Source organism: Myotis lucifugus, unplaced genomic scaffold, assembly GCF_000147115.1.
Source record: "Myotis lucifugus unplaced genomic scaffold, Myoluc2.0 scaffold_151, whole genome shotgun sequence".
NCBI classification, from domain to species: domain Eukaryota; kingdom Metazoa; phylum Chordata; class Mammalia; order Chiroptera; family Vespertilionidae; genus Myotis; species Myotis lucifugus.
Window position 1 is genome coordinate 1870229 of NW_005871199.1, and position 27452 is coordinate 1897680.

The 27452-nt window shown below is 42.1% G+C and overlaps 2 protein-coding genes across 6 annotated transcripts in view; both read left to right on the plus strand.

Moving 5' to 3' along the window:
• MLLT11 (MLLT11, transcription factor 7 cofactor) overlaps positions 1–3414 on the plus strand; it is a 6236-nt gene extending 2822 nt beyond the window's left edge. For both annotated transcript variants that reach the window (XM_006095239.3, XM_023759320.1), the window contains exon 2: positions 2204–3414. In XM_006095239.3, the coding sequence (XP_006095301.1) occupies positions 2210–2482 (273 nt within the window). In that variant the 5' untranslated portion in view covers positions 2204–2209 and the 3' untranslated portion in view covers positions 2483–3414. The remainder of the gene's footprint in view (positions 1–2203) is intronic.
• Positions 3415–4090: 676 nt separating this feature from the next.
• GABPB2 (GA binding protein transcription factor beta subunit 2) lies at positions 4091–25535 on the plus strand. 4 transcript variants are annotated; one of them, XM_014461303.2, is made up of 11 exons: positions 4091–4228; positions 4935–5153; positions 6484–6716; positions 8175–8314; positions 11170–11337; positions 11866–12060; positions 14677–14815; positions 19802–19918; positions 21678–21863; positions 23984–24117; positions 24248–24818. In XM_014461303.2, the coding sequence occupies exons 4-11, from the start codon at positions 8207–8209 to the stop codon at positions 24545–24547; spliced, it is 1347 nt and encodes a 448-aa protein (XP_014316789.1). In that variant the 5' UTR covers positions 4091–4228; positions 4935–5153; positions 6484–6716; positions 8175–8206; the 3' UTR covers positions 24548–24818. The 4 variants fall into 4 exon arrangements, with proteins under 4 accessions (XP_014316789.1, XP_014316791.1, XP_014316790.1 ...); XM_014461305.2 differs by lacking the exon at positions 19802–19918; XM_014461304.2 differs by lacking the exon at positions 6484–6716.
• Positions 25536–27452: the final 1917 nt, after the last annotated feature.

A 27452-nucleotide genomic window follows, 5' to 3' on the forward strand; every position in this document is an offset into this window, starting at 1 on the left:
TTAGGGAGGGGGAGATAGACACACACACATTGATTTAAGAGAGACACATCAATTGGTTGCCTCCCACACTCACCCTGACCAGGGCCAGGGATTGAACCTGCAACCCAGATATATGCCCTTGACCGGAAATCGAACCCATGACCCTTTGGTGCGAGGGCCGGTGCTCTAACCACTGAACATACCAGTCAGGGCCAGTTATCATGTCTGCCTAACACATTTTGGAACCTATTTTAGGCCACTATTTAGGCATCTCAAGGCCTGATGAGAGCCAATGGAGTGTGTTGGAGGAAGTCCTTTTGAAACAGGGTTCTATTTTTGGAGGCAGTGGTGGAATGTTCTTTCTGCTCCTTTGGGAACGTTTCAGCTAATGCTTCTTGCCCCTTCCCTTGGCTAGCAAGCAGCAGAGTGGAGGGTGCAGGGAGGTAATTTATAATAGTCACATAACATCAGGGTATGGGAAGGATGAGCAGAAAGGGTGATAAAAGTACTGATGAAAGCATGGACAAGTATCTAATTCTGTTAAAGCACCTTCTCCTCCCAATCTAAACTTTACCTTACTTACCTGGAGTTTCTAATCCATTTGCTCTCACCATCATCAGATATATTCTAGCATTGTGACCAGAGAAGAGACCTGTTATAGCATAGGAAAACTCGTTTAGCACCTGGGTTTTGTTCGGAAGCAGAGATAGGTTAGAGAGAAATAGATAGGCTGTTAAAGCTTATCTGAGGACTAATAGATGGGAGTGGCGAGGTATTCATTGTATTAAATAAAGAGTGAGAGAAAATTAATCAGCAGCCTTGAATGTCTTTTGTGTGCAAAGCCCAGCACTTGTGGGCTTTGCACAAAGTACTAAGTAGATTGGTTTTTACCCTTGGGGATACTCTCAGTCTCTTGAAGGAGATAAGACTATCCCTATACTTGTAACAGTGATCTGTAACCCCAAACTGATACAGTCAGGTAACACTACAGTGGTAAGGGAGATGCTGGAAGAAATGGGTAGCTGGAGCCAAATAAGTTTAAGGAAGTCCTGAAAGGTGAGTTTATAATAGGATTTATTTTTATTGTAAGTTTTTTTTATCTTTTTTTATTTTAGAGAGAAGGGAGAGAAACATCAATCTGTTGTTCCACTTATTTATGCATTCATTGGTTGATTTTTTTTTTTTTTTTTTAGAGAGAGAGAGAGTGGGAAGGAGGGTGATAGAGAGAAACATTGATGTGAGAGAGACACATTGAATGGTTGCCCCCCATTGGCACTCAGACCGGGGCCAGGAATAGAACCTGCAACCCAGGTACGCGCCCTTGATCGGGAATTGAACCTATGACCCTTTGGTGCGCAGGCCGACACTATCCACTGAGCCACACCAGTCAGGGCTATTGGGTTTATTCTTGTATGTGCCCTGACTGGGGATTTAACCTGCAACTTTTGTGTATTGGGACAATGCTCTAACCAATGGAGCTACCCGGCCAGGGCTATCATAGGGCTTAGGAGAGAGGGAGGAAAACAGAAAGCTGAACTGTCCTGAACGCCCTTTTCAGAGGTGCCATGACCTAATGAACCAAAGGCAGGAAGAAGTTCTGTATTTGCAAACATAATGGGAATTTAGGGGAAAAATTCTTCTAGGGACTTGAGTGGAGTCTTGAAACTTGGGTTGTATTTTAAGATGGAAAGCGGAGTGAGTGATGAGTATTAACTGTAGCAGAGATGTGCTACTACTACTCGGAAGAATAGGGCCAGATTCTGAGAGGCCTTGAAAACCAGCCTCAGGATCTACTTGAAACGCCCTAACCGGTTTGGCTCAGCAGATAGAGCGTCGGCCTGTGGACTCAAGGGTCCCAGGTTCGATTCCGGTCAAGGGCATGTATCAGGGGCATGTACCTTGGTTGCGGGCACATCCCCAGTATGGAGTGTGCAGGAGGCAGCTGATCGATGTTCCTGACTCTCTATCCCTCTCCCTTCCTCTCTGTAAAAAATCAATAAAATATATTTTAAAAAAAAAGAAACAGTAGGCAGTAAATAAAGTCATTCCAAGTTGGGGGGAAGTTAGGAAGTAGTAGAAAATGGTAAAAGAGGAAGGGTCCCTGAAGCTTATCCCAGGGAACTTGGGGCCGATGGGGATGTGAAGATTCTAAGTAGGGAAAGGCCATGAATGGACCACAAAGAGTTTGTTGTGCCGTGAAGACTGACCAGCGGTTTCTCCTTAGGAAGTCATGAGGGACCCTGTGAGCAGCCAGTACAGCTCCTTTCTTTTCTGGAGGATGCCCATTCCCGAACTGGATCTGTCGGAGCTGGAAAGCCTGGGTCTGTCAGACACATCCATCTACAAGGTCAAGGACAGCAGCGCTGGCAAAATGACCGGGCAAGCCACCGACACAGAGCAGGAGAAACACCCTGAGGGCGATGCCCTCCTTCAGTACAGCACCTTCAACTTCTGGAGGGCCCCCATCGCCAGCATCCACGCCTTCGAACTGGACTTGCTCTAAGCCCGAGCCTTCTCTCCCACCATGCCTGCACTGTCTGTCCACCCCTTCCCCTATTAATCTTGCTTTCTTCCCTCTATTGTGTTGAGGTGGTGCTGATGAATTTGCCAGAGCTGTGTCTTATTTATTTATTTATTTATTTATTTAATGTATCAGTTTCTCTCAAAAGCCCTCAAGTCACAAAGTAAAGGGTTCAAGCAATGGAGTAGTCTCCCCGCCCCCGCCCCAGTCCATATTAATGGGGGCACCAGAGAGTAGTATCGTAGTGTAAAATGGAAGGGCTGATTTTCTGACCTCATTTGAGATTGTTCCAATTTTCCTAATGTCTTGCTCTACGCCAGCAAACACAAATATTTCTTCAAGGGTTGAAGAGAAAATTTTGAGATTATCTGCTACAAGACAGTAGGATTTCTAAAAGGCTAAGGTGATAAGAAGCTAGCTTTTTTGATTCTGCTCCTTCTTGTAATAAATTCTTTTTCTCAGAGAAATTGGGGGTAAAGGTATAAAACAAGAGGAGTAATGTATCTTGGAACATGAAAATAGGGGAAAGCCCTGATCGTTTCAGAAAACAGCTACACTCTCTCGAAAGGGTGTTTCTCCGTCAAGCCTCCTCACTTTACTATTTTGTTCCTAACCGTGGGTTGAAAACTCTTGAGGAAAGTCACTCGATTTCAAATCTTAAGATGCAATCTTGCTGACTATTGTGGTAACTGGTAGGGTTTGGATTCTGTTCCTAAAAGGCCTTGGGCGGGTCCTTAGCTTAGGCTTGCCCTCCTGCATTTGCGACGTGTGTTGATCAAGGGGCCTCAGCTACCTTAGGACCATGAAGCGAACAACCACATTCTGACCCCACAGCCTGTTCCCACTCCTTCCAACGTTTCTGCTGCTGGTTGTGATGCATTTACTCATTTCTTTAATAAACACATTCAACCCCAGGACTGCATTCTAGTTTTCTCTCTCCACCGGAAAGCAGTATGGATCTCAAACGTTAGCCTTGCTTTCACATTCAGCTTGTGTGTGTGTGTGTGTATTTAAAATTTACTGATTTTTTTACAGAGAGGAAGGGAGAAGGATAGAGAGTTAAAAACATCTTGATGAGAGAAACATCGATCAGCTGCCTCCTGCACACCCCCTACTGGGGATGTACCCGCAACCAAGGTACATGCCCTTGGCCGGAATCGAACCCAGGACCCTTCAGTCCGCAGGCCGACGCTCTATCCAGTGAGCCAAACCGGTCAGGGCATAGCTTGTATATTTCTTTCTTTCAACTTTAAGGAAGAATGATTTGAGTAGCGTTTACACATGAAAATGATTAACTTCTGGTTGGAAAGGTAGGTAACCAGGGTGAAATCCACGTAGAACTATTTAGGGAGGAAGCTGTGACCGATCACTGCCTGCCCCCAGGCGGCCCACCTGTTTGAGGGGGTCATTCCAGGCGCCTCGGAAGGCAGGCACCGTGGCTCGCAGTCTGCTCTGCATCTCGGCCTGGTGCCCCAGACAACCAACAAGTGCACCCAAATGTCACCCGCTTGCTTAAAACGCTCACTTAAAAAAACCACCACCCCGCAACCACTTGTGCTCATTTCCAAGTCGTGTTTGGGTGCCGACTCCAGGGAAAGGCACGGAGCCAGACAGTATGATGTCAGCGGGAATGAAACAACTTAAAAAGGGCAGCCGGACATACGGACATGGGCAGCGCCTGGGCGACGTGCTGCCAACACTGCCCACGATGACATGAAGCCGACCTAGGTAAGTCCAGGAAAGGGGGGGACTCGCAGATCTGCCTCGCAGGCCAGGAGAGGCCAGCCGTCCAAGTCAAAAGCCAAACCCTAATAGAGGATGGATGGGTCCGTGACGTGTCCTTTCCTCGTGGCGCCTGCTGGGCAGAGGCAGGCTACAATGTTTGGTAAATGAGACACCGGGATGGATTTGCAAACTCATGCTCCATCGTTTTCCAGCCCCCGCCCCCCAGAAATGCCTCCGTTACTGGTTTCCCTGTTCGCGCTGACAGCTGGGCTCCGGGTCCTTCCGCTCAGGCCGGTAGGGGAACCATGTCCGCCAGGCACAGGAGTTCGTTCTCGCGCAAAGCCAGGTCGTCCCCCTCAGCCTGGCCCTCGGTGGGGACGCGGGAAGAAGGCTTCTCCATCCTTAGGGCTGGCCTCCCAAGAAGCCAGCAAAGAGGAGCAGGACCGGCGCAGAATCGCCTTCCCTTTAGCGGTTCGCCTGGTTCTTGGCGCCAAAACAAGCCGCGGGCCCGTCCCCTGCCGGGTCTATGCGGCACGTACGACACGCCATCGAAACCCTCCGCGTCGCCAAAGAGTCCCGCCGAGGATTTCCCCGCATACACGCTTTCCCACCGCCGAGAGCCTTCGGTGGATAGCAAACGAGCCTCCGAGGTGCATCATCCTTCTGTTCGAATGGAAATGCAGGTTCCATCCTCGTTTTTTCTTCACAGATCCCTCCGCCAGAAATTGTTTTCCGCAGTCTCTACTTCCGGGTCCGCCATTTTGTTGCCTCCATTTCTCCACGAGGGGGGTTAAAGGCCCCCAAAATATGCATAGGTGAAAAGGCCAAAAAGTAACCGTCACTGACAGGGAGTCTAAACGAGAGGAGGAGACGGCACCAAACTGGCGGGTTCGGCGAGAGCGCCACCGGCGGCGTCCCGGACGAGGAGGTGAGGGGGAAGAGAAGATGCGTGGACCGGGGGTGTGGGGGGCTCGCGGGAGGGGGCCGTGGAAAGTTGCACCGCTTCCCGGCACAGCCCCGAACTTCCGGGCGCGGACAGAGCGGCGCCCCTTCGTCGGAGCGGGGGAACCTGGGGCCGGGGGACGCAGAGGAAGGGGATGCTGCCGGGAGGAAGGGGAGGGGACTGGGAGGAGGTGAAGGAGGGGGTGGGTGCAAGACCCGGGGCTTGGAGCTGGACCGAGGGAAGCCCAGGCCGCCGAGGTGACCACTAGGGGGCAGCGCGGAGCCTGGGCCGGGCTGCTGCCTCCGCGGAGACCTGGGCTCCGGGGCTCTTCCCGACAGACAGACAGACCATTAGGAGAAAACGGGGACTAAAGCCCGGCCCCAGCAATAGCCTGAAGGTTATCAGTGAGCACGCTAATCCGAACAGGGGGCTAAGGGCCCCGCCTCCGGTTCTTTTTTTTTTTTTTTTTTTTAAGAGAGAAAGGGCCCTGGCCGGTTTGGCTCAGTGGATGGAGCGTCGGCCAGTGGACTGAAGGGTCCCAGGTTCGATTCCGGTCAAGGGCATGGACCTTGGATGCGGGCACATCCCCCATAGGAGATGTGCAGGAGGCAGCTGATCGATGTTTCTCTCTCATTGATGTTTCTAACTCTCTATCCCTCTCTCGTCCTCTCTGTAAAAAATCAATAAAATATATTTTTTTTTAAAAAAAGAGAGAGAGAAAGGAAGGAAGGGAGAGAAACATCGTTTTGTCGTTCCACTTCTTTATGCGTTCGCCGCTTGCGGCTTGCCTGTGCCCTGGGGACCAGCCTGCAGCCCGGGTGCCTGGGGAGGAGGCTCGGACCAGCTGAGCCTCAGCCTCCAGTTGCACAGTCGTTTGTACAGCTGGCGGCTCAGTGGGGACACGTGTGATAGAAAAAGGGAAAATCAAGAAGGTCAGACCGTGGTTTCCTCAGTGCCAGTTCTCCTTGCAGTTAGCTGTCTCTCTGCTCATAGCTGTACTTACGCCAACAAAGATCATCCCCACCCGATTTCTTCTATCAACCAACGTAATTAGTCTCTAATTACTGGCTAATAATAGAGTACTTTGTTGTCAAGAGCTCAAGCACTTCATTATTGAAACACGGTTATTGAAAGCTCTTGTGAGTGTGTGTGTTTGGGAGGGGATGTGGGTGTTTTATGCATCTTCAAAGTCCTGAGAGTCAAGTTAGATCAAATTTTGTTTCTTCACTTTATATGTAGGGAAAGTGGAGATATATACAGTAAACGGAGAATGTTTTCCCTTACATCTTTTTTCTTTCTTTTTTTTTTTAAACAGTGATTTTTAGAGAAAGAGGAAGGGAGAGGGAGAGAGAAACATCGATGAACATTGATGAACGTTGATGTGAGAGCGTAACATCAATCAGCTGGCTGCCTCCTGCACAACCCCCACAGGGATGGAGCCCACAATCCGGGCATGTGCCCTTGAACTGGCAACCTCCCAGGACACTGGACGACGCCCAGCCAACTGAACCACACAGGACAGGGCTCTTAGATTACATCTTTTATCTGGTGGGTCCTGGGAGAATGGCACTTAGTCCCCACAAAATGCTGTTATTTTAAAAATACATTTAGCCCTAGGTGGTTTGGCTCAGTGGATAGAGTGCTGGCTTGCAGACTGAAGGGTCTCAGTTAGATTCCCGTCAAGGGCACATGCCCAGGTTGGGGGCTAGATCCCCAGTAGGGGGCGTGCAGGAGGCAGCCGATCCATGATTCTCCTCATTGATGTTTCTGTCTCTCCCTTCCTCTCTGAAATCAATAAAAATATATTTAGGGGTGGGGGAATAAGAAAAAAATTCTCATCAGAGCAGTGAGGATTTTTTTTTTTTTTAGAGAGAGAGTGGAAAGGATGGGGTAGGGAGGGAGAGAGAAAGGAGAGAGAAATGTTACATCAATTGGTTGCCTCATATGCGCCCCAGCCAGGTGAGGGGATCAGCCCTGTAACCCAGGTACATGCCCGTGACTGGAATTGGAACTGGCAACCCTCCAGTGTGCAGGCCGTTGCTCAAACCATTTGGCAACACCAGCCAGGGCAAGGTTTATATTTAATTGTGCAAAGTCCAATGTAGGTGCCACACTTCTGAGTAGCTCTTTTAAACAATCAGCTCGGAGAACTGGGCTTCTCTCGTCCTGTGGCCCTTCTGTCACATGGTCCAGTCTTGGTGTGGCTTCTATAAATCCTTGGTTGTAAGACTTCTGTTCAGCAGTCTTCAATTGGTTATTCAGGTTGATTGTTCTATAATTTTGTTGTAATTCCAATTTGGGCCTGGGAGGAAGTGAATGTAATTTCCACTTACTCCTCAGCCATCTTTTTCCCTCTCTTCCTACCCCTGTATGATTTTATAACATGCATTGGTCATTTGAAAAATATTGGTTCACCAGATTATGCAGATTATCCAAGTGTTGATGCATTTTATTACCCAATATTGGAAAAATTCACACTCATTAGTGTCACCATGAATTTCATCAAAAAGTTTGTAGTAAACTTCAACTCATGGTGGAGGTGTATTTCCCCAAATTCTAATTTTTGCTTGAAAGCTGAAATTATAATTGATAATTGGCAATAAATACTGTCGTTTGTTTGCTTTGAAGTGGGAGGTTCACTCTGTTCATTTTTTAAAAAGTGTTTGCCATATACCTTGGCTTGTCTACTTGTCATTCTTTCCTGTGACATATTTCTACCCATGGTCATTTCAAAAGGATGAAATGCTGTTTTATTGATCCCTTAAACTAGAAAGGTCGTAATGTGATTGTTGCATTTATTATCATCATCATTATTATTATTATTGTTCTGGAGATTATTAGTGAGGGAAATGTTGTTTGGGACCTGAAATTTTTCCAAATATCTAATTGTTTGTGTTAGATGATGAGGAAATGCCCTACCAGAGAGTCACCTTGAAAAGTATATTAAAGTACAAGAAGTCTTCTGAAACCATTTTACAGACAGCTCTCCTTATGTTTGAGTTACAGCTTCCTGCAAACTTCTGTTCCTATGCATAAAGATGTCTTTGGTGGACTTGGGGAAGAGATTGCTAGAAGCAGCAAGAAAAGGCCAAGATGATGAAGTGAGGACATTGATGGCAAATGGTGCCCCGTTCACCACCGACTGGGTAAGTTCTCTTGATTATTCCCAATGTGTGCTGTTACCAATCTTTTTCCTTTACTTCCTTTTTTAAAAAATTTTTTTATTGATTGATTTGAGAGGGGGATGGGGAAACATCTTTGTTTTTCCACTTATTTACACATTCATTGGTTGATTCTTTTTTAAAAAATATATTTTTTATTGATTTTTTACAGAGAGGAAGGGAGAGGGATAGAGAGTTAGAAACATGGATGAGAGAGAAACATTGATCAGCTGCCTTCTGCACACCCCCTACTGGGGATGTGCCCGCAACCAAGGTACATGCCCTTGACTGGAACCGAACCTGGACCCTTCAGTCCGCAGGTCAATGCTCTATCCACTGAGCCAAACCAGTTAGGGCCATTGGTTGATTCTTGTATGTCCCCTGACGGGATAGAACCAGAAACCTTGGCATATCAGAACGATGCTCTAACCAACTGAGCTACCTGGCCAGGGCACCAATCTTTTTCTTAAAGGCTAAAAAGACTTCATTGATTTTTTTTTAAATTCACTTTCTGCCTTATTCTCACAAAGTTTTATTTTCTTTCTCTCATCTAAATATGTGGTTTTCATTTTCTTTTAGTTTTCCAAATTGAAAGTGTCTCCTATGGATGTATAGATGGTAATTGTAAAGGTATTATATACTTGTGGTTTTCTATAATGCTTTTCAGAGTATTTTCCAAAAGTTTAATTCTCCCTGTAGTGTACTTGGGTTATAGGCTTCTGTAATTAGCTAGAAATTAAACAAAATCAGTATAATAAAAGTACATTTCTAAACTAATAAACTATTTATTTCCTTTTCTCTAAAATGTCCTGATTAATAAGAAATAGTCTAGCCCAGTCGGTGTGGTTCGGTGGTTGAGCGTCAACCTATGAACCAGGAGGTCTCAGAGCACATGCCTGGGTTTCAGGCTCGATCCTCGGGGGGGCGGGGGCGGGGTACGGTGCAGGAGACTGCTGATCAGTGATTCTCTCTTGTCATTGATGTTTCCATTTCTCTCTCCCTCTCCCTTTCTCTCTGAAATCAATTTAAAAAAAAAAAAAAGGAAGATGTAATTTTATGATCCTAGACAGCCAGCTTGGAGAGCAGAATTTTAGAAGATCCAGGTCCAGATTATAACATGGGCTTCCTTAGCATCCATAGATTTTGTAAACATTGCCTAATTTTAACAATGCAGTGAGTGAGTGTCCTCTTTTCTGGAGTGGTTAATTCGTAACTTGAGAGGCCAGCAGGTTCTTTTTTTTTTTTTTCTTAATCCTCACCCTAGTATTGTTTCTTTATTGATGAGAGAGAGAGAGAGACAGCGATGTGAGAGAGAAACATTGATTGGTTGCCTTCCTCAGGTGCCCTGAGCACACAACCCTGCAGTACACAGGAAGATGCTCTAACCAACTGAGCCGCACTGTCCAGGACTGAGGACAGCAGGTTCTTAGCACTTCACTGAAAGGAAGAAAGGAAACCCATGAGATTAGCATTTTTATAAATAGGCCTGAAAAGAGCAATGTGAATTAAATCCAATCAGGCAGAGAGGCGAATATATGAAAAGCAAAGTATAAGTGAAGTAGGCTTAAAAATAAACCAGCATAAAGCAAAGACAGGAATAGGTTTCTGGCTAAAGTGGATGCTGGTAACTCTTACAAGATTTCCTTTGAGATGATATAGACTTGTTTATTGCTAAAACTTTTTAAAATATGTATTTTATTGATTTCAGAGAGGAAGGAAGGGGAAGAGAGAGATAGAAACATCCATGATGAGAGAGAATCATTGATCGGCTGCCTCCTGCAAGCCCCCCACTGAGGATCGAGCCCAAAACCCGGGCATGTGCCCTGACTGGGAATCAAACCAGTGACTTCTTGGTTCATAGGTTGATGCTCAACCATTGAGCCACGCCCAGCTGGGCTTGATTGCTAAATTTTTAAAAAATATATTTTATTGACTTCAGAGAGGAAGGGAGAGGGAGAGAGAGAAACATCAGTGATGAGCCCTAGCTGGTTTGGCTTAATGGATAGAGCATAGGCCTGCGGACTGAAGGGTCCCGGGTTTTATTCTAGTCAAGGGCACATGCCCAGGTTGCAGGCTCGATCCCCAGTAAGGGGTGTGCAGGCAGCAGCCGGTCAGTGATTCTCTCTCATCATTGATGTTTCTAGCTCTCTCTCCCTTTCCCTTCCTCTCTGAAATCAATAAAAACATATAAAAAAATAGAAAGAAACATCAATGAGAGAATTATCGATTTGCTGCCTCGTGCATGCCCAACACTGGGAATTGAGCTCAAAACCCAGGAATGTGCCCTGACCAGGAATCAAACCATGACCACCTAGTTAATAGATCGACGCTCAACTGCTGAGCCTCGCTGGCCGGGCTTAGCTGCTAAATTTTTATTGCCTCTTAATCTCATCAGTCTTTTTGTCTTGCTTTACTGTGGTAACAAACTTCTGTTACAAGCAATTAAATTAGCACTCCAAGTTCTACATGCAACTTTCTAGTCTCTGCCCTTTGCCTAGAAATTGTTTTGAACCTTTACCCCTGACTCAGAATCCTCTTGTCTGTCCATTTATTTTATCTTCTAAGCCCTTTTTAAAATCATGTCCTTTAGGGAATCTTACATGATAAATCTATCTGACTTAAATCCATTCTATTTAGCGCTTATTTAATTGATGGTATGTTTATTCCCCTATTAGTATATTAACTTTTTAATTCATTTATTCAGTCCTGTCTACCCAACCAGATACTCTCTTTCCATGGGCAGGAACCATAAAACTCACCTCTTGTTCATTTGTATCTCTCCAGTAATGATTTAGGAGTCTGCACACAGTTGATATTCAATGAGTATTATTTTCCCACAGCTTGGAACGTCACCCCTCCACCTTGCAGCCCAGTATGGTCATTATTCCACAGCAGAAGTGCTCCTTCGAGCAGGCGTTAGCAGGGATGCCCGAACCAAAGTGGACAGGACCCCCTTGCACATGGCTGCAGCTGATGGACATGCACACATCGTGGAACTGCTCGTTAGGGTAAAGCAAGAATAGTGGCGGGTCTGTATGGTAAAAAGGACACCTACCTTCCTTTCTTAAACTAGTGGCAGGGAACTAGGTTGGGAAAGATCAAGTTGAGGACAGTTTATAGCATTGAATTGTCTCTCTTTCAAGAGTAATCATGACTATGAGAATTTTGTATTCTAATCTTTTGAAAGCTAAACAGACTTTGTTGGTTTTTCTTCATTCCCTTTCTGCAGGTGTTCTCTGCACTTATGCCTGTTTTTTTCAGACACTCGGCTCTGTTAATAAATGCAACAAAAATCTGTTCTTTTCCTTTTCCTTTCCTTTCTATTATAATTTCCCAGTGATGTCCTTAGAAGACCCACTCGTGGAAGGCAGTATGTCTGTCAGCATCAGGATAATTTGAGAAATGTTTTTCCTTTTGATATTTCTTAAAGGTGACCTAAATTTGAATATGTGTAACCTATGGAAAGTCTCTGTATTGGTGATGGGATCTTGCACCTGTGCTGTTGTAACCAGTGAAACATTACTTTTCTATGACAGAATGGTGCAGATGTGAATGCCAAGGATATGCTGAAGATGACAGCTTTGCATTGGGCCACAGAATACCACCATCGAGATGTTGTAGAGCTGCTTATCAAATATGGAGCTGATGTCCATGCTTTCAGCAAGTTTGATAAATCTGCCTTTGACATAGCCCTGGAGAAGAACAATGCTGAGATTCTGGTCATCCTCCAGGTCTGTATTTTGTTTTTAATCCCCAGAGTATACTTGAATGAAGTTAAGGATTTATTATGGGAGCTGAATCAAAACAGAATTTTCCCTATTGTATCAAAGAAGTACTTCTAACATGTTTTAGTCTTGTGATTCAGTGTCATTAGTATATTTAAATATATATATTCTATAAAGCATTGAATTATTTATGGAGATTGAATAACAGTGTTCGCGGCCAATACAAAAACTAGATTTACTTGGCTTTAGAATGATTGTTTTTCTCCATGAAAATTTTTCTTTCTCATTAAACTTGACTTGGGACTATATTAAAAGCCTCTTTATGTTTTCTAAATGTACATCAACGGATGTGAGAGTACATAGCTCTGAAGCCCATCAAGTCATCTCAGAATTAAAGGAAGCCATCTCAGAATGAAAAGTTAGCTGCCCGGCCAGAGTGGCTCAGTTGGTTGAGCGTTGCCCATGCACCAAAAAGTTGCCAGTTTGATTCCCAGTCAAGGACACATGCCTGGGTTGCGGGTTCAATCCCCAGTCAGGTCATGTATGGAAGGCAACTGATCGATGTTCCTCCCATACATTGATGATTTTCTCTCTCTCCCTCTCCCTCTCTCCTTTCCTCTCTCTAAGCATGTCCTTGGATGAGGGTTAAAAAAAGTTACCTGTGATGGTTCTAACCATTAATTTCTTAAACCAGCACTTGTATATCAGGAAATAACAGGATTAGGAATATAAAGATTAAGAGGACACGGCTCTGCCCTTCGAGTGTTTAGCATGATGACGGTTAGACAAGAAATAAAGCATTACAATACTCTGGTGATAAACAGATATCTACCAACTACTTTTTAAAATATATTTTTATTGATTTCAGAGAGGAAGGGAGAGGAAGAGAGAGAGAGAAACATCAATGATGAGAGGGAACCATTGATTGGCTGCCTCCTGCACGTTGGACCGAGCCCACAACCCAGGCTTGTGCCCTTGACCGGAATCGAACCTGGGACCCTTCAGTCTGCAGGCCGGCCGACGCTCTATCCACTGAGCCAAACCGGCTAGGGCTCTACCAGCTATTACAGGAGCACAGAATAGGGAGTGTTAATGATGCTTAAAGCAAGAATTAAAGCAAGATTCTACATCTGAACTGAGTTTTGAGGGACAAGTGGGCAGAGAAGTGAGAAAATGATATTCTAGGCTAGAAAAAGAGCAAATTAAAGACATAAAGGTGTGAAATGACATGGAATATTCAGGAAAGAGTAAGTAGTTCCCAAGGTCAAGGGAAGTGGAGTTTGGGAGCTAAAGCTTGAGAGTTTGGGAGCTGGGTTCTCAATGTAAGGGGTGTTATATGGCATACAAAGGAGTTTGGACTATTTTGGTAATGGGGATCCAATAGAATTTTTAGAATATAGAATTGATATTAGACTTTTTTTTTTTTTTTTAAGTGAGGGGTGGGGGAGAGAGAGAGAGAGAAAGGGAAATATCGATCAATTGCCTCCCATATGCACTCTGACTGGGGATCAAACCACAACCTATATATGTGCCCTGACCAGGAATCGAACCCATTACCTCTGGTGCACAAGATCATGCTCCAAGCAACTGAACTACACCAGCCATCTTAAAAAAAAGATAATTATTTGGAGTGTGGCGAGATTGGCGAGAAGATTTAATGCTAAAGAACCATATAGTGACTTTCGTTTGGCCAGGCAAGAGCCAAGAGGGCTTGAGTTCAGGAATGATAGTGGAGGATGGAAGAAGGGGCATGTTCAAGAAGGAATTTAACAGTGACCAGAGAATTCATCATCTGTTTTAAGCTGAAGCTCTTAGTCAAGGGAATAATTATATATGAAAACAGATAGACATTTCTGCTGCATTTTCAGTGGCTTGTTTGTCGTTTCTTACAGATGGTTCCCTGTAAACTGGTTATGCTCTTCAACTTTCAATTCCTTGTTTAGAGACCTTTCATAATTGGGACTTTTTAAGTAGTGAACATGTTTGTTTGTAAAAAAAAAACAACACAAAACTGCTTCTGAAAGTAAAAAAAGAATAAAATAAAGATAAGTTTCTTTTCACTGAAATTGTGCAGACATTCCTGGAAACAGAAGTGCAGCATATGAAACTAGACTTTAAAATCTGGCACTCATTTACTTGCTTGTTATATATCCTCTGAGGAATTCTCCAGGGCAGAATGCAACAAGTTGTTGGACAAAACTCTGGAGAATATTCTTCTCCATAGATTCTCTGTAGGGATCTCCTGCTAGCACATTGACTTGTAGATAATTGATCATAGAATATTAGTGCTGGAAATTACTTTTTAGACCACCCCCCTTATTTTCAAATAAAAATACAAGATCCAGAGAGGTTAAATGAATTGTGTAGAAGGTTTTGCACATAATACACCTTGTTTTCTAAAGTAGATATAAGCTTGAGAAAGCAGCCTAACATTTCTGTTTTCCTTGTCAGAAAACAAAAAATAAACAGTGGTCTTAATGAGAACTCTGAGCTCCCTGGGACATTGTGTGCTAGACCTAGTTCTGCTTGACAGAGCATTGGGGGTGAGCATTGGCCCTTCAGCAACTGTGTAACTAAGGTTAATAAGTGTTCTGACTTTAAAATACCCACCTTGTTTTATAGGAAGCAATGCAGAATCAGGTGAATGCTAATCCCGAAAGAGCCAACCCTGTGACTGTGGCTACCCCATTTATCTTCACGGCAGGAGAAGTTGTCAACCTCGCTAGCCTTGTTTCTTCAGCCAACACCAAAACAACCTCAGGTAATATTCTGATAACATGGCATCTATTTTAGACTTAAAATTAACAGAACCCCAGGTTTTCCTATGAGATGAATAGCCTCTCTGATACCCACGCCTTTATTAAAATCTCCCCAAAATAAAGGATTTATAATCAATTTTAAAGCTAATGTATTTATTCTTTCTGGGGGGAGGGAAGGTCATACATAGGGGTTATACCTGAGTGCTTATTGTGTTAAAAGTAAAATATTCTACACATTAATCTGTTGAAGGGTTATACCTGACCCCAAAAATGAAAATAATAGGGGTGCTTCAATATAGTACTACTAAGGAAGATAGTTAAAATATTCATAATCCAAAACATGAACAAAAAAGCCGAAGAAACATAAGTGGTTTTTGGAATGCTGATATAAAAGAGGTACATGTGATTATTTGAATAAAGTATAAGAGTCTTGATTTGTTCTTGAGAACATATATAACAACAAAATAACAAAACATTTGGTGTTGACCTTTTGAAACCTGTATATTTTTAACAGAAACATCTATTTAAAAAGGAAGAAAACTGGCCTTGTTTTCAGTATCTCTTCACAAATATTTGACAACAGAGGCACTTGTGTCCTCATTTAAATAAGTTTTCCAGCTGACTCTTGTCTTTTTTTCGTTTCTGACTTTCATTTAAAAATAAGCAACTGTATTCCTACTTAAGTTTAATATCAAAGGAAGATGTTGAATAAAGTGTTATTACTGAGAGGCAGGATGGTAAAGTAGAGCATATATACAATAAATATAGAATTGTGCAGTCAGATCTGCATTCAGATATTGATTTATTAATTAACTAGATGCTTCACTGTAAGAAAACTACTTACCTAAGCCTTCTTTACATATAACATTGAGATATAATAATATCCACTTTATGAGGTTGTGAGACTTTGATATTTTGTATTTCAGGATCCATTTTATTTTTTATTTTACTTTATTTTTTAAAATATATTTTTATTAATTTCAGAGAAGAAGGAAGAGGGAGAGAGAGAGGGAAACATCAGTGATGAGAGAGAGTTATTGATTGGCTGCCTCCTGCACACTCCCCACTGGGGATCGAGCCTGCAACCTGGGCATGTGCCCTTGACTGGAATTGAACCTGGGACCCTTCAGTCCACAGGTCGACACTATCCACTGAGCCAAACCGACTAGAGCTATTTTATTTTTTATTTTATTTTTTTATTATTGATTTAAGAGAGGAAGGGAGAGGGAGAGAGAAACATCAATATGAGAGAGAATCATTGATTGACTGCCTCCTGCATGCCCCACACTGGGGATCGAGCCCGAAACCAGGGCACATGGCTTGATGGAGAATCAAACCATGACCTCCTAGTTCATAGGTCGTGGCTTAACCATTGAGCCACGCTGGCCTGCCAGTATCCATTTTATAGCAGGGCTTCAGTAATACCAGGAGCTAGTGGAAATTAACTTCTCAGTAAAGATTGACTGTGTCCTGCCCACAAGGGGGCAGTAGTGACCTTCATTTTATAGCTCATCAACTTATTTAATATCATCTTGCTTTCAGCTACTACATGATTAAAAGTATTTAGCTTAAATATACATATACATGTAATCAGAACATTCATAGCCTTTTGGATTTGTAGTGGTTAAGGCCACACTGATTAGAACAAGTGCTTTTACAATCCAAAAGTCTTTAGAAGCTAATAATGTTACATGTTCACAAACATGTGAAAAGAGCTAGAGTTGATCTTTAGTCTAACTACGGAAATTCTCCAGGCCCTGATTTGGAATGATAAGCAAAATTGAAGACACTCGGGATAGAGATTCTTAGACTTGACTCCCATAGGCTTATATCAGGTTTATCGTGTTGCTTTTGACAAACTGCTCTTCTTTCTCTCTTCCATACGGTGACAATTGCAAATCGAAATTGCTAAACTATCGCATAATAAAGCTGATCTCTCTGATGTCATCTTAACCATGAAGCAGTTCTAGCTAGCTCTCCCCTTTAGGGGACTGGCCTACTTGATGCTTAATCAGTACAGATAAAAGTTATTAGACATATTCAAGTTGTGTTATTCAACTGGGCTTAAGGATTTTCTTTACCTGAACAGTAGGTGGACTTCTTATTTCCCATCAACAAGTAATAGGTTCTTTTTCATCCAGTAATATTTTTAAGAATTAACTGATAGAGTCCTAGGAATATCATCCTGATAGATGTTTTTGATACCAAAATCCAGATGACAGCCCAACTGGAGATCACTGTTCAATTCCTGGTCAGGGCACATGCCCAGGTTGCAGGCTAGATCCCCAGTGGGGGTGTGCAAGAGGCAGCCGATCAATGATTCTCTCTCATCATTGATGTTTCTATCTCTCTCTCCCTCTTCCTTCCTCTCTGAACTCCATAAAAATATATTTTTTAAAAATCCAGATTACAAAGTTTGCTTTCAATTTTCCATTTGTGACTAAAGTTATGAGTCATCATGAGTGCAGTGATTTAGGAGGGCAGACTAATTTAAACATAAATCATGGCAAAACAGAGTTATGAAGAGGAATTTCCTGTTTCTGTAGAATCATAAGATGTACTCCAAAGTCAAATATAAATAGCTTTAAATTGGTTCATAAAGAGTACTAGCTCAGAATCTAATGAATTAGATTTTAATCAGGGCTCTGATACTTACTAGCTGCATGACCTTGGGCAAATTACTTAGTTTTTCTGGATCTAGTTTTCACTAACTTACTGAGATTGTCTAGCCTACCATAGCACACTCCCCTAAATCCTGGTCTGAAGAGTTTATTTATGTCACATTTTGAATAGGTAACAAGAATTGGCACTGATAATGCCATTTCTCTTCCAAAAACAACAGTATCCGTGCACATTTTACTTTATTTGATGTTGTGTCTTATATTGAGGAAAAGGAAACAATTAACATTATTAAACAATAAACTACTTTATTTTCCTAGAACTGCCTGAGATAAGTCTAAAGAGGTCATTTGCATTATTTCTTTTCAATTTCAACTGTGTGTCAGAACACTAAACCTGATTTTTCACAAGTATTCATTTTTATTGAATTAAAGGTAGACTACCACCCTGGCCTGGTGGCTCAGTTAGTTGGAGCGTCTTCCCACACACCAAAAGGTTACAGGTTTGATTCCTGGTCAGGGTACATACCTAGGTTGTGGTTCTATCACCGGTACAGGAGGCAACCTATTGATGTTTCTCTCTCACATCCATGTTTCTCTCTCTCTCTCCCTAAAGATCAATAAAAAACACATATCCTTGGGTGAGGATTTTTTTTCTTAAGGAGAGAGTGTACTCTTAGGTTGGAATAATCATATATAATGCTTTTCTCATGAAACAGTTCTATACAGCTATTCTGTAGTTGGGTGGCGTGTGTGTGTGTGTGTGTGTGTGTGTGTGTGTGTGTATTTGCATCCACACGTGTGGGTGTTTTGTGGCCTTGTTTTTTGATTGCTAGTGACTTACTATCACATATAGTCCAACTTCCATGAATGTACATATATTTAAAAATCACTTGTACCTTATTTTTTTCATTTGTTAGTTATTTTTTTATATATATACATATGTATATGTATATATATTTTTAATTGATTTCAGAGAGGAAGGGGGAGGGAGAGAGAGAAACATCAATGATGAGAGAGAACCACTGATTGGCTGCCTCCTGCACGCCCCCTACTGGGGTTGGAGTGCAACCCAGGCATGCCCTTGATCAGAATCGAACCCCGGACCCTTTAGTCCGCAGGCCAATGCTCTATCCACTGAGCCAAACCTGCTAGGGCTCATTTGTTAGTTTTTTGTTTTGATCACTTGTGTATATATATCAGAGAGGGGGAGAGAGAGAGAAACATCAATGATGAGAGAATCATCATCAGCTGTCTCCTGCACGCCCCCCACTGGGTTCATCAGTTGACATTCAATCACCAAGCCTCACCAGCCAGACCATTTGTTAGTTCTTATGCCAGCATTTGTTATGATAGGCTGAGTGATGAGAAAAGCATGAACTAAGCAGAAAAAATAGGGAAAAGGCTGGATCTTGCTCTGCAAGAAGTAATTAAATAGACAGGCTCCTTTCTGGAGGTCAAGCACTGTGTTCTGCTCAGACCATTTGGTTCCCTGAGTATTTTGGAGATATCATCACTATCTCTACCTTTAGCTCCACTCCCACAGTCTTCATCCAAAAGCTTTAAGATAGTTTGCAGCTATGAGAAGTATATAAGTAATCTACCTTTTAAAGGAAATTCTTCTAAAATTTATAAATATGTTAGATTACCCAGAGTAATCATATCGGAAGAAGATTCTTTACTCTGTGGGAAGATTTATTATAAAGAGCGTTATATAGGAGTTGCAAGTATTTTTAAATATTTTACAAATAACTGGGTGTTTTTTTTTAATGCTTCTATTTTGTTTGTTTGTTTTTGTTAATCCTCACCCAAGGATATTTTTCCAATGATTTTTAGAGAGAGTGGAAGGGAGGGGGAGAGGCACAGAGAAATATACATGTGAGAGAGACACATTGATTGGCTGCCTCCCACACAAGTCCCGACTAGGGCCAGGGATTCAGCCTGCAACTGAGGTATGTGCCTTTGACTGGAATTGAACCTGGAGTCCTTCAGTCTGTATTTCAATGCTCTATCCACTGAGCCAAACTGGATAGGGCTTTAATGCTTTTTTTTTAAATTATGTTTTTATTGATTTTTAGAGAGAGAGGAAGGGAGAGGGATAGAGAGATAGAAACATCAGTGAGAGAAAAACATCATCAATTGGCTGCCTCCTGCACAGCCCCTACTGGGAATCAAGCCCACAACCCGGGCATGTGCCCTGACCCAGAATCAAACCATGATCTCCTGGTTCACGGATCAACACTGAACCACTGAGCCACACAGACCAAGCGAAAAGCTGAGGTTTTGATTTAATAAGGCATCTCAATCATTTTAGTTCATCTCAATTTTATTCTCTTTGCTGGACCTCATTTGCCTTTTTTACTGAAATAGGTGACCCCCATGCCTCCTCAACAGTACACTTCTCAAATTCTACCACCTCAGTGCTGGCCACCCTTGCAGCTCTTGCTGAGGCATCAGCTCCCCTCTCCAACTCACACAGAGTCACAGGTAGGTAAGGGATAGCTGCTGGTTGAATCACCATTTTTTCTTTTGTTCTTAAATCTCCAGCAGATTTCTTTTGCGTGAAATATTAAAGACTTATGGTTAGAGACAACTAGGAGAAAGGATGTAGTCATGGAGCATCAGAAAGAAAAATCACTACGTGCTATAATCAGACAGCTGGATATTATCAGAGAATGACTAAGTTATTCCTTTGATGATTTTATTTATTTATTTTTTTGCAGTTTGAAGTTTGTTTTCTCTGACTCCAGTTGCTTCAGATTGAAATATCTTAGTCTTATATAAGCAGACTTTCTGGAAATACTCTATGTTATATTGTGACTGATGCTATCATAGAATGATTCAAAATAGCAGCCTAGGTATCTTGTATTATATTAAAGCATCAATATGCATGGGATGCTACCTCTCTCACTGTCACATCTCTGTATTGCAGGTTGGCTTGGGTTTTCTTCCCCTGGAGATGCTATTTTGGCATTTCCAACGGAATTGGGCAAATACATGCTACATAGTGCCCTTCTGATATTTAAAACAAAAAGGTTTCAAGTCAGTTAGTTAGAGATAGTGGTCTATTGGGAAAAGGCTGAGAGCTTCATGTAGGTAGAGGCAGACAGTTATAGGTATGGCTAAATAGTCATTTGGGAGTCTTTCTGGAACCCTCTACACAGAGTGCTCCATCCAAAATGAAAGCAGTTTGTTCTGATTTCTTTCTGCCATTGACATTTGGGTAGTGAGAACATTCTTCCAATCCTGTTTTTCCAACTGGCAGCAATCAAAAAGATCTCTCCTCAGATGTGTATGGGTGAGCACCATGGCAGAAGGAGAACAATATATTAAATTTGTGCTTGTTTTCTTTGATCTTGAATAAATCCCCTTTTCAGGTCTCAGTTTCCTTGTTTCTAGCATGATGGTTAGATTATCTATCAAGGTCTTTCATCTATTATCATTTAACTGTTCTTGTTTCTAAGGGGTATGAATGCTCTATTTCCATTGAATTACATGAATATGTCTCCTATGGATAGTTCATACCCCACTTATTGTAAAGTTCTGCTTGTGATTCTTTAGATAGAAGAATTCCATTGTGGCAGGAGCTGTTTCCCCTAATAGTTATTGAGGACATTGACTAAGCAACTGAAAATCTTGACTCAACGTAATACATGTAAACTTCCTAGAAAGGTTCTGGTACATAGTAAGTAGTCAGTGCGCTCTGACTACTTAACATATTGTTAATTCACTATTAAATGTCTCTATTTCTGTCTAGAAATAGATTTACTCTAATTTATAGTTACTTTTCTAAGCTTTATAGAGTTAGACTTTCAAGATGCTTCCTGGGGAAAAAAAGTTTTAAGATCAAACATGTTGGGGAAACTTAGCATATCTTATCCCATATTGGAGAATCCTAGTGCTCATTAGCTTGTTGGGGTCTCTGATACTTCCCACAAAACAAACAAAAAAGTCTAAGCATATTTAAACCAGAATTTTGAGAATATATTAGTACATAGAACCCATCTTTAGTGAACGCTATTAACATCTCAATGAAGACATTTTAGAGAATATGTTTAATGCATTCTATATTTCTTTTCTCCTCTGACTTAGCATTGTCAGAGTTTGCTTTTCTGTACTGCTAAATCTAATGTGTGTTTTTTCTAGTTTTCCTATACTCAATATTACCAATTTCAAGGAGGCTGAAATTGCTATACTTAGGTTTTCTAAAGAGCTAAAATCTTAAATTTACTTTTGTTGTCTTTAGCTAATTCAGAGGAAATCATAGAAGGAAATTCTGTTGACTCATCAATCCAGCAAGTGGTGGGGAGTGGAGGACAGAGGGTGATCACCATAGTGACCGACGGAGTGCCTCTGGGTAATATCCAAACTGCAATTCCTACTGGAGGCATTGGCCAGCCATTTATTGTAACTGTGCAAGATGGACAGCAAGGTGAGTTATCCCATTAGACAGTTGTTTATGAAAAGATATTTTAGCCCCAGTCAGTTTGGCTCAGTGGATAGAGTGTCAGTCTGTGGTTTGATTCCAGTCAAGGGCACATACCTTGGTTGCAGGCTCCTCCCTTGCCTGGACCCTGGTCAGGGCTCATGCAAGAGGCAACCAATCAATGTGTTTTTCTCACATTGATATTTCTCTCTGTCTTTCCCTCTCTCTTCCACTCTCTAGAAATCAATGGAAAAAATATCCCCAGGTGAGGATTAAAAAAAGAAAGGTATTTTAGACACTCAATTCTCCTCTAAAAATGAGGTATTAAGGCAAGTAGTAGGAATGGGAGAATGCCAGATGCCAGATGGGGCAAAGAAGCTCCAAAAAAGAAACAGAAACCAGGCTGGCAAAGCGAATTTCTCTAATATATAATAAAATTTGTAAGTAAAAACCGTAATCTGGTAGAAAGAGCAAATGATATGAACCAGTAGATCACAGAAAGAAAATACTGATGGTTCTTAAAAATATGGAAATATGTTCAGCCTACTTCATTTGTATAAGAAATGCAAATAAATACTGCACTGAGATACCATTATAATATTATGCTGTCAAATGATGGTTGTTGGAGCCAATTCATCGCCATGAGGAATCCCCAACTTGGGATGCAGTGAAGAAGGAAACTTTATTCAGTGCAAACAACTCAGTGGTGATACTGCACGGCTGTGAAAACAGCACAACTGTGAAACAGCACGGCTCTGGAACAGCTCAGTTGTGAGGCAGCCCCCAGGACCAGCCCCCTCTTCAGCTAGGCATCTCTGATCTGCTCCACTCTGCGCCAGTCTGCCTCTCTGCTCCTGTGCCAGTCTGCTTTTCAGTGTTTCAGCTCTAGCCAGGGAATTGCAATCTTCAGTCTTCAGTAGAAAGGGCAAATGTGCTCCCCACCCAGAGGGGAGCTGAACTGGTGGTTGCCAGAGGGGAGCAGGATTGGGGGACTGGGTGAAAGAGGTGAAGGGACTAAGAAACACAAATTGGTAGTTAGAAAATAGTCATGGGGATGCCCTGGTCAGTGTTGCTCAGGGATTGGAGCATCTGCCCGCAGACTGAAGGGTCCCAGGTTTGATTCTGGTCAAGGGCATGTACCTCATTTGCAGTCTCAATCTCCAGCCCCAGTCGGGACATGTGCAGGAGGCAACCAATCGATGCGTCTCTCTCATATTAATGTTTCTCTCTTTCTATCTCTCCCCCTCCCTTCCATTCTCACTAAAAATCAATGGAAAAGCCCTAGCTGGTTTGGCTCAGTGGATAGAGCGTCAGCCTGTGGACTGAAGGGTCCCCGGTTCAATTCCGGTCAAGGGCACATGCCTGGTTGTGGGCTCGATCCCCAATAGGGGCGGGGGCAGGAGGCAGCTGATCAATGATACTCTCTCATCATTGATGTTTCCATCTCTCTCTCCCTCTCCCTTCCTCTCTGAAATCAATAAAAATATATATTAAAAAAAATCAATGGAAAAAATATCCTCAGATGAGGATTAACCAAAAAAAAAAAATTCTGCCCTAACCGGTTTGGCTCAGTGGATAGAGCATCAGCCTGCGGAATCAAGGGTCCCAGGTTCCATTCTGGTCAAGGGCATGTACCTTGGTTGCAGGCACATCCCCAGTAGGGAGTGTGTAGGAGGCAGCAGATCGATGTTTCTCTCCCATCGATGTTTCTAACTCTCTATCCCTCTCCCTTCCTCTCTGTAAAAAATCAATAAAATATATTTTAAAAAAAAATTCTGTGAAGACATCAGGCCTTCTTTAGACAAGTTATTCCTACAGAATCATAAGCTAATTGGTCATAGTTCCTGACATCTTTATATAAGAGTCTCAGACCTGGGTCTTAACTGCATGGCTTTCAAACCTGTCCATCTTTACATTTCCTTTCAGAGACCTTCTTAGTGCCTCTCTAATCCTTTCTGTTTCTCTCTGCAGGGCCATGATTTACCTGCTGATTCTAAAAGCCAAAGGTGTATGAAAAATAAGATATCAGAGAATATATTTCAGTTTATTTTCTAATTTGAAACAAGCAAAACCTCTTTGTTTTACAATGTATTCATCACCTTCAATTGGTGTCCTTTGGCTTGTAGTTCTAACTGTACCTGCTGGTCAGGTTGCAGAGGAGACTATAATTGAAGAAGAAGAGGAAGAAGAAGTGGAGAAGTTGCCATTGACTAAGAAACCAAAGGTAGAAGAGATGACAGACAGTGTGGAGGAGAACAAGGTAATGTTTTTAGCAGTGTGGAGAGAAGAGAAGGGAAAGAATCAAAAGCCAAAACTTTTACCTTTTGTGTGCACTCTGGACACGGTGATCAGGAATTCTGAGCTGGTGCTGATGTGGTTTACTTTCACAGGAAGGCACTGAAAGAGAACTACTACAGCAGCAGCTCCAGGAGGCCAATCGAAGAGCCCAGGAATACCGACACCAGCTCCTCAAGAAAGAGCAGGAGGCAGAACAGTACCGCCTCAAGCTGGAGGCCATGGCCCGACAACAGCCCAATGGAGTTGATTTCACCATGGTTGAAGAGGTGGCTGAGGTAGATGCTGTAGTGGTCACAGAGGGGGAGATGGAAGAGAGAGAGATGGAAGTGACTGGGGCGGGAGGGACCACAGAGCCTCATCATGGAGTTTCCATAGAAACTGTTTCATCTTAACGTACAAGGGCCACAGTTTGTACTACGTCCATTTTTTTTCTCTTTTTAAAAGAAAATACAGAGGACAAACCTTGTTTAAAAATTAAGAATTTCCTTAAGAAGAAAACTATAGCAGGGTATAATGCTTGGGCTCAGGAAGGCTCTCTATGCAACTGGAAAAATCAAAGCCAAATTTAGGGAACACTTCTTTTGAGAGGCCAAAAAAATAAGGACCAAATTTCCCAGCTTACGTCATTGCTTTAAGCGTAGAGGTAAAAGAATGCTGCATGTTGTAGGTTGGTTGGTTGTTGCAATAACTGACTTTTTATCAAAAGATTTTACTTTCTGTTAAAAATTTTTTCTAAGATAACATTCCTAATATGGACCCACCCAGATCCTTTAATAGTTGCACCATCAAGTGACCTGAAAATTTGCCTTAGATTTATGATGTATGTCTGTTACAGAAGAAAACTAATTGGGAGGGAGGTTAGGAGCAAGCTTTGGGGAAGAGAAAGGAATATATTCCACTTCCAAAGGAGCAAGCGATCCCCACTATTCAGTTAATTTCACTGAAAATAATTTGTGATTGCCTGACTAAATTTGCATCCATTGTGTGTCCATAGCTCAGCTGCCAGTTTAAGAAACGGAAATATAATTTTTTAAAACTGGAAAGAAAAGTCGTTTATGTGAAAAAGTGTATGTAAATCCAAAATCCTCCAGGCTGCGCTTTCACAATGCTGGAAAGTGGCCAGAAAGAGGCTCCTTGGGGTTATGAAACAACCTGATGTTGAGATACAAACTTTGCTCTGGCTGGATTTTACAAAATTGCAATCAGGATGATAGTCTGTTGTTAGAACAACTTGCTTCCAAACATTTATTTATGTAATATCAAGCTTTAATAGCAATTCTTTAATTTTATAAAATTTTGTTGAGTTTTCTAAATGTGCCTTTCTGTAGCGCTTACATGGTATCCTCTTCTATGCAATAAAGGAAGGGGGAGAGAGACGAATGTTGAAGATGTTGTGTTGTTTTGTTGCCATTTGATTTGGGATGAGTAGATTGCCCTGTTTCCTTAAGGTAGGACCTTATGGAGAGCTTTGTGCCTTATAGCTGCTCATTGTGTGCTGTCAAAGGGAGTAAGAACTGTCAGTGCCTAGAGTAGGGAACCAAAGATTCTGGCGAGATACTTCATCGGCCTTACTCCCTTCTCGCCCACTATGCCTGCTGCCTTTGCCTACACACTTTTGGAAAGTGTTTCATTGCTTGGATTCTTTGTGTGCCAGCTTGGAGATTTTTCAAAAGAAAGTCAATATAGATGGAGAGAGAAAGGTGGTGGAGAGGTTACATTACAGAGGAATTGGGCCCCCATCGTTCTTGACTTGCTTGCTTGCTTTGTTGTAAATGACAAGAAGAAACCAGGGGGAGATGTGCCAAGTAAACATTTGAGTGACTGTTTAGAATATGGTTTTATTAGTGATCATAGGGAAAACATACATTTTTAATTTGGAATAAAACTTGACAGTTAATATGGTTCTCTTTACCTTGATTAGTGAAGTAATTTGCCACAATTTTCAGGAGGTGAAAAATCATTCGGGCTCAAAATAAACTGAAAACATAACTCCCCAAACCAAATTTACAAACAGAATTGGCTTTAGAGGCTTCTAGGCAAAAATGTCAGTTTTGAAATGAATCTTGATGACTTGCCACCTTAACTTGGTTTTCCCGAGGGACTTGAGTACCAAGCATTTCCCAGCTGGCCAGAGATTACTCTGGGCTGTTGGGATGATGGAGAAATGCAGTGGAGGAGGCTAGGTAAGGGTGAGGATAAAATTATGGTATCTGCTGTCAAATTGTCCGTTTCTATTTGTGATGTGTGTGTTTTCTGTCCTTTTGTGAACCAGGTGCTAACAATAAGCTGCTATTGTGTGCCATTTCAGAGCCTTAGCTTAACTATAGATGCATCAAGTGTCATTTTAGATGTGTTTTGTTTATGTTCTTAATGTATATGTTGACTTTAATTTCTTTTTTTCTGCCCTGTTATGGGTTGGAGGTGAACACTGCAGAAGATATCCAGGTCCAGCCACCTCATTCTCTAGGCAGCTTCTGATTGGCAGTGGGGAGCTTCCATCCAACATTCCCTTTTGAGCATACAGAGTCCCTACTGCTTTGGGGAGCTGTTTATCTGTTCTTATCTTTCTATAGGAGGCTATCATTCCTACACACAAACAATAGTGAATACAGCCCAAGTCATTTTTTATTATGGGGTCTCTGAGATTGGGTTGGGATAAGGAGAGAGAGAAGGGAAATATTGGGAAAGGGGTGGGTAGCAAAGAGGTATTTGTTTTTATTTACTTGGAATAGAGCTTTTAACATCCCAGAGAAGGGAAATAAGATTTGATCTCCAGTTGTATTGCTGTAGAGAGAATGGTAAGTCAGGATCCCTTGAAGTAGTTAGAAGTTAAACACTAAGTGCATTAATGGCAATGCCATTTTATGATTTTGCATTTCTTTCGGGATCAGCCATGGAAATTGGGAAAATGTTGCTAGATTTTCTGGGTTAGAGAATTTCAACTGGCCTTTGGCAAGGTTGGATTACAGAGAATCAAATAACAGTCAAGTGGTTCAGAGTTGGTACTTGAATAGAAGGAACCTGGAGCCTAGGATGATTGCCTGCTTTAAAATAAAGCTGCTTTCATAATATCAGTATTAATATAGGACTTTCACACTCTACCTTTGCATTTTGATCTTAAGCCTACCCCTCAAGTAGAGAAAAAAATAAATCGTTGCTGTCCTTGTTCCTGACTTCAGGAAAATTACTATAAGTGTGTAAGTGTCCCTTCTCTTCCTATCACTACCTCTGTGGGATCTCTTCATTGTAATGCCAGAGTTGAGGTCTTTTAACTGAAATATTGGAAAACTTGGCCTT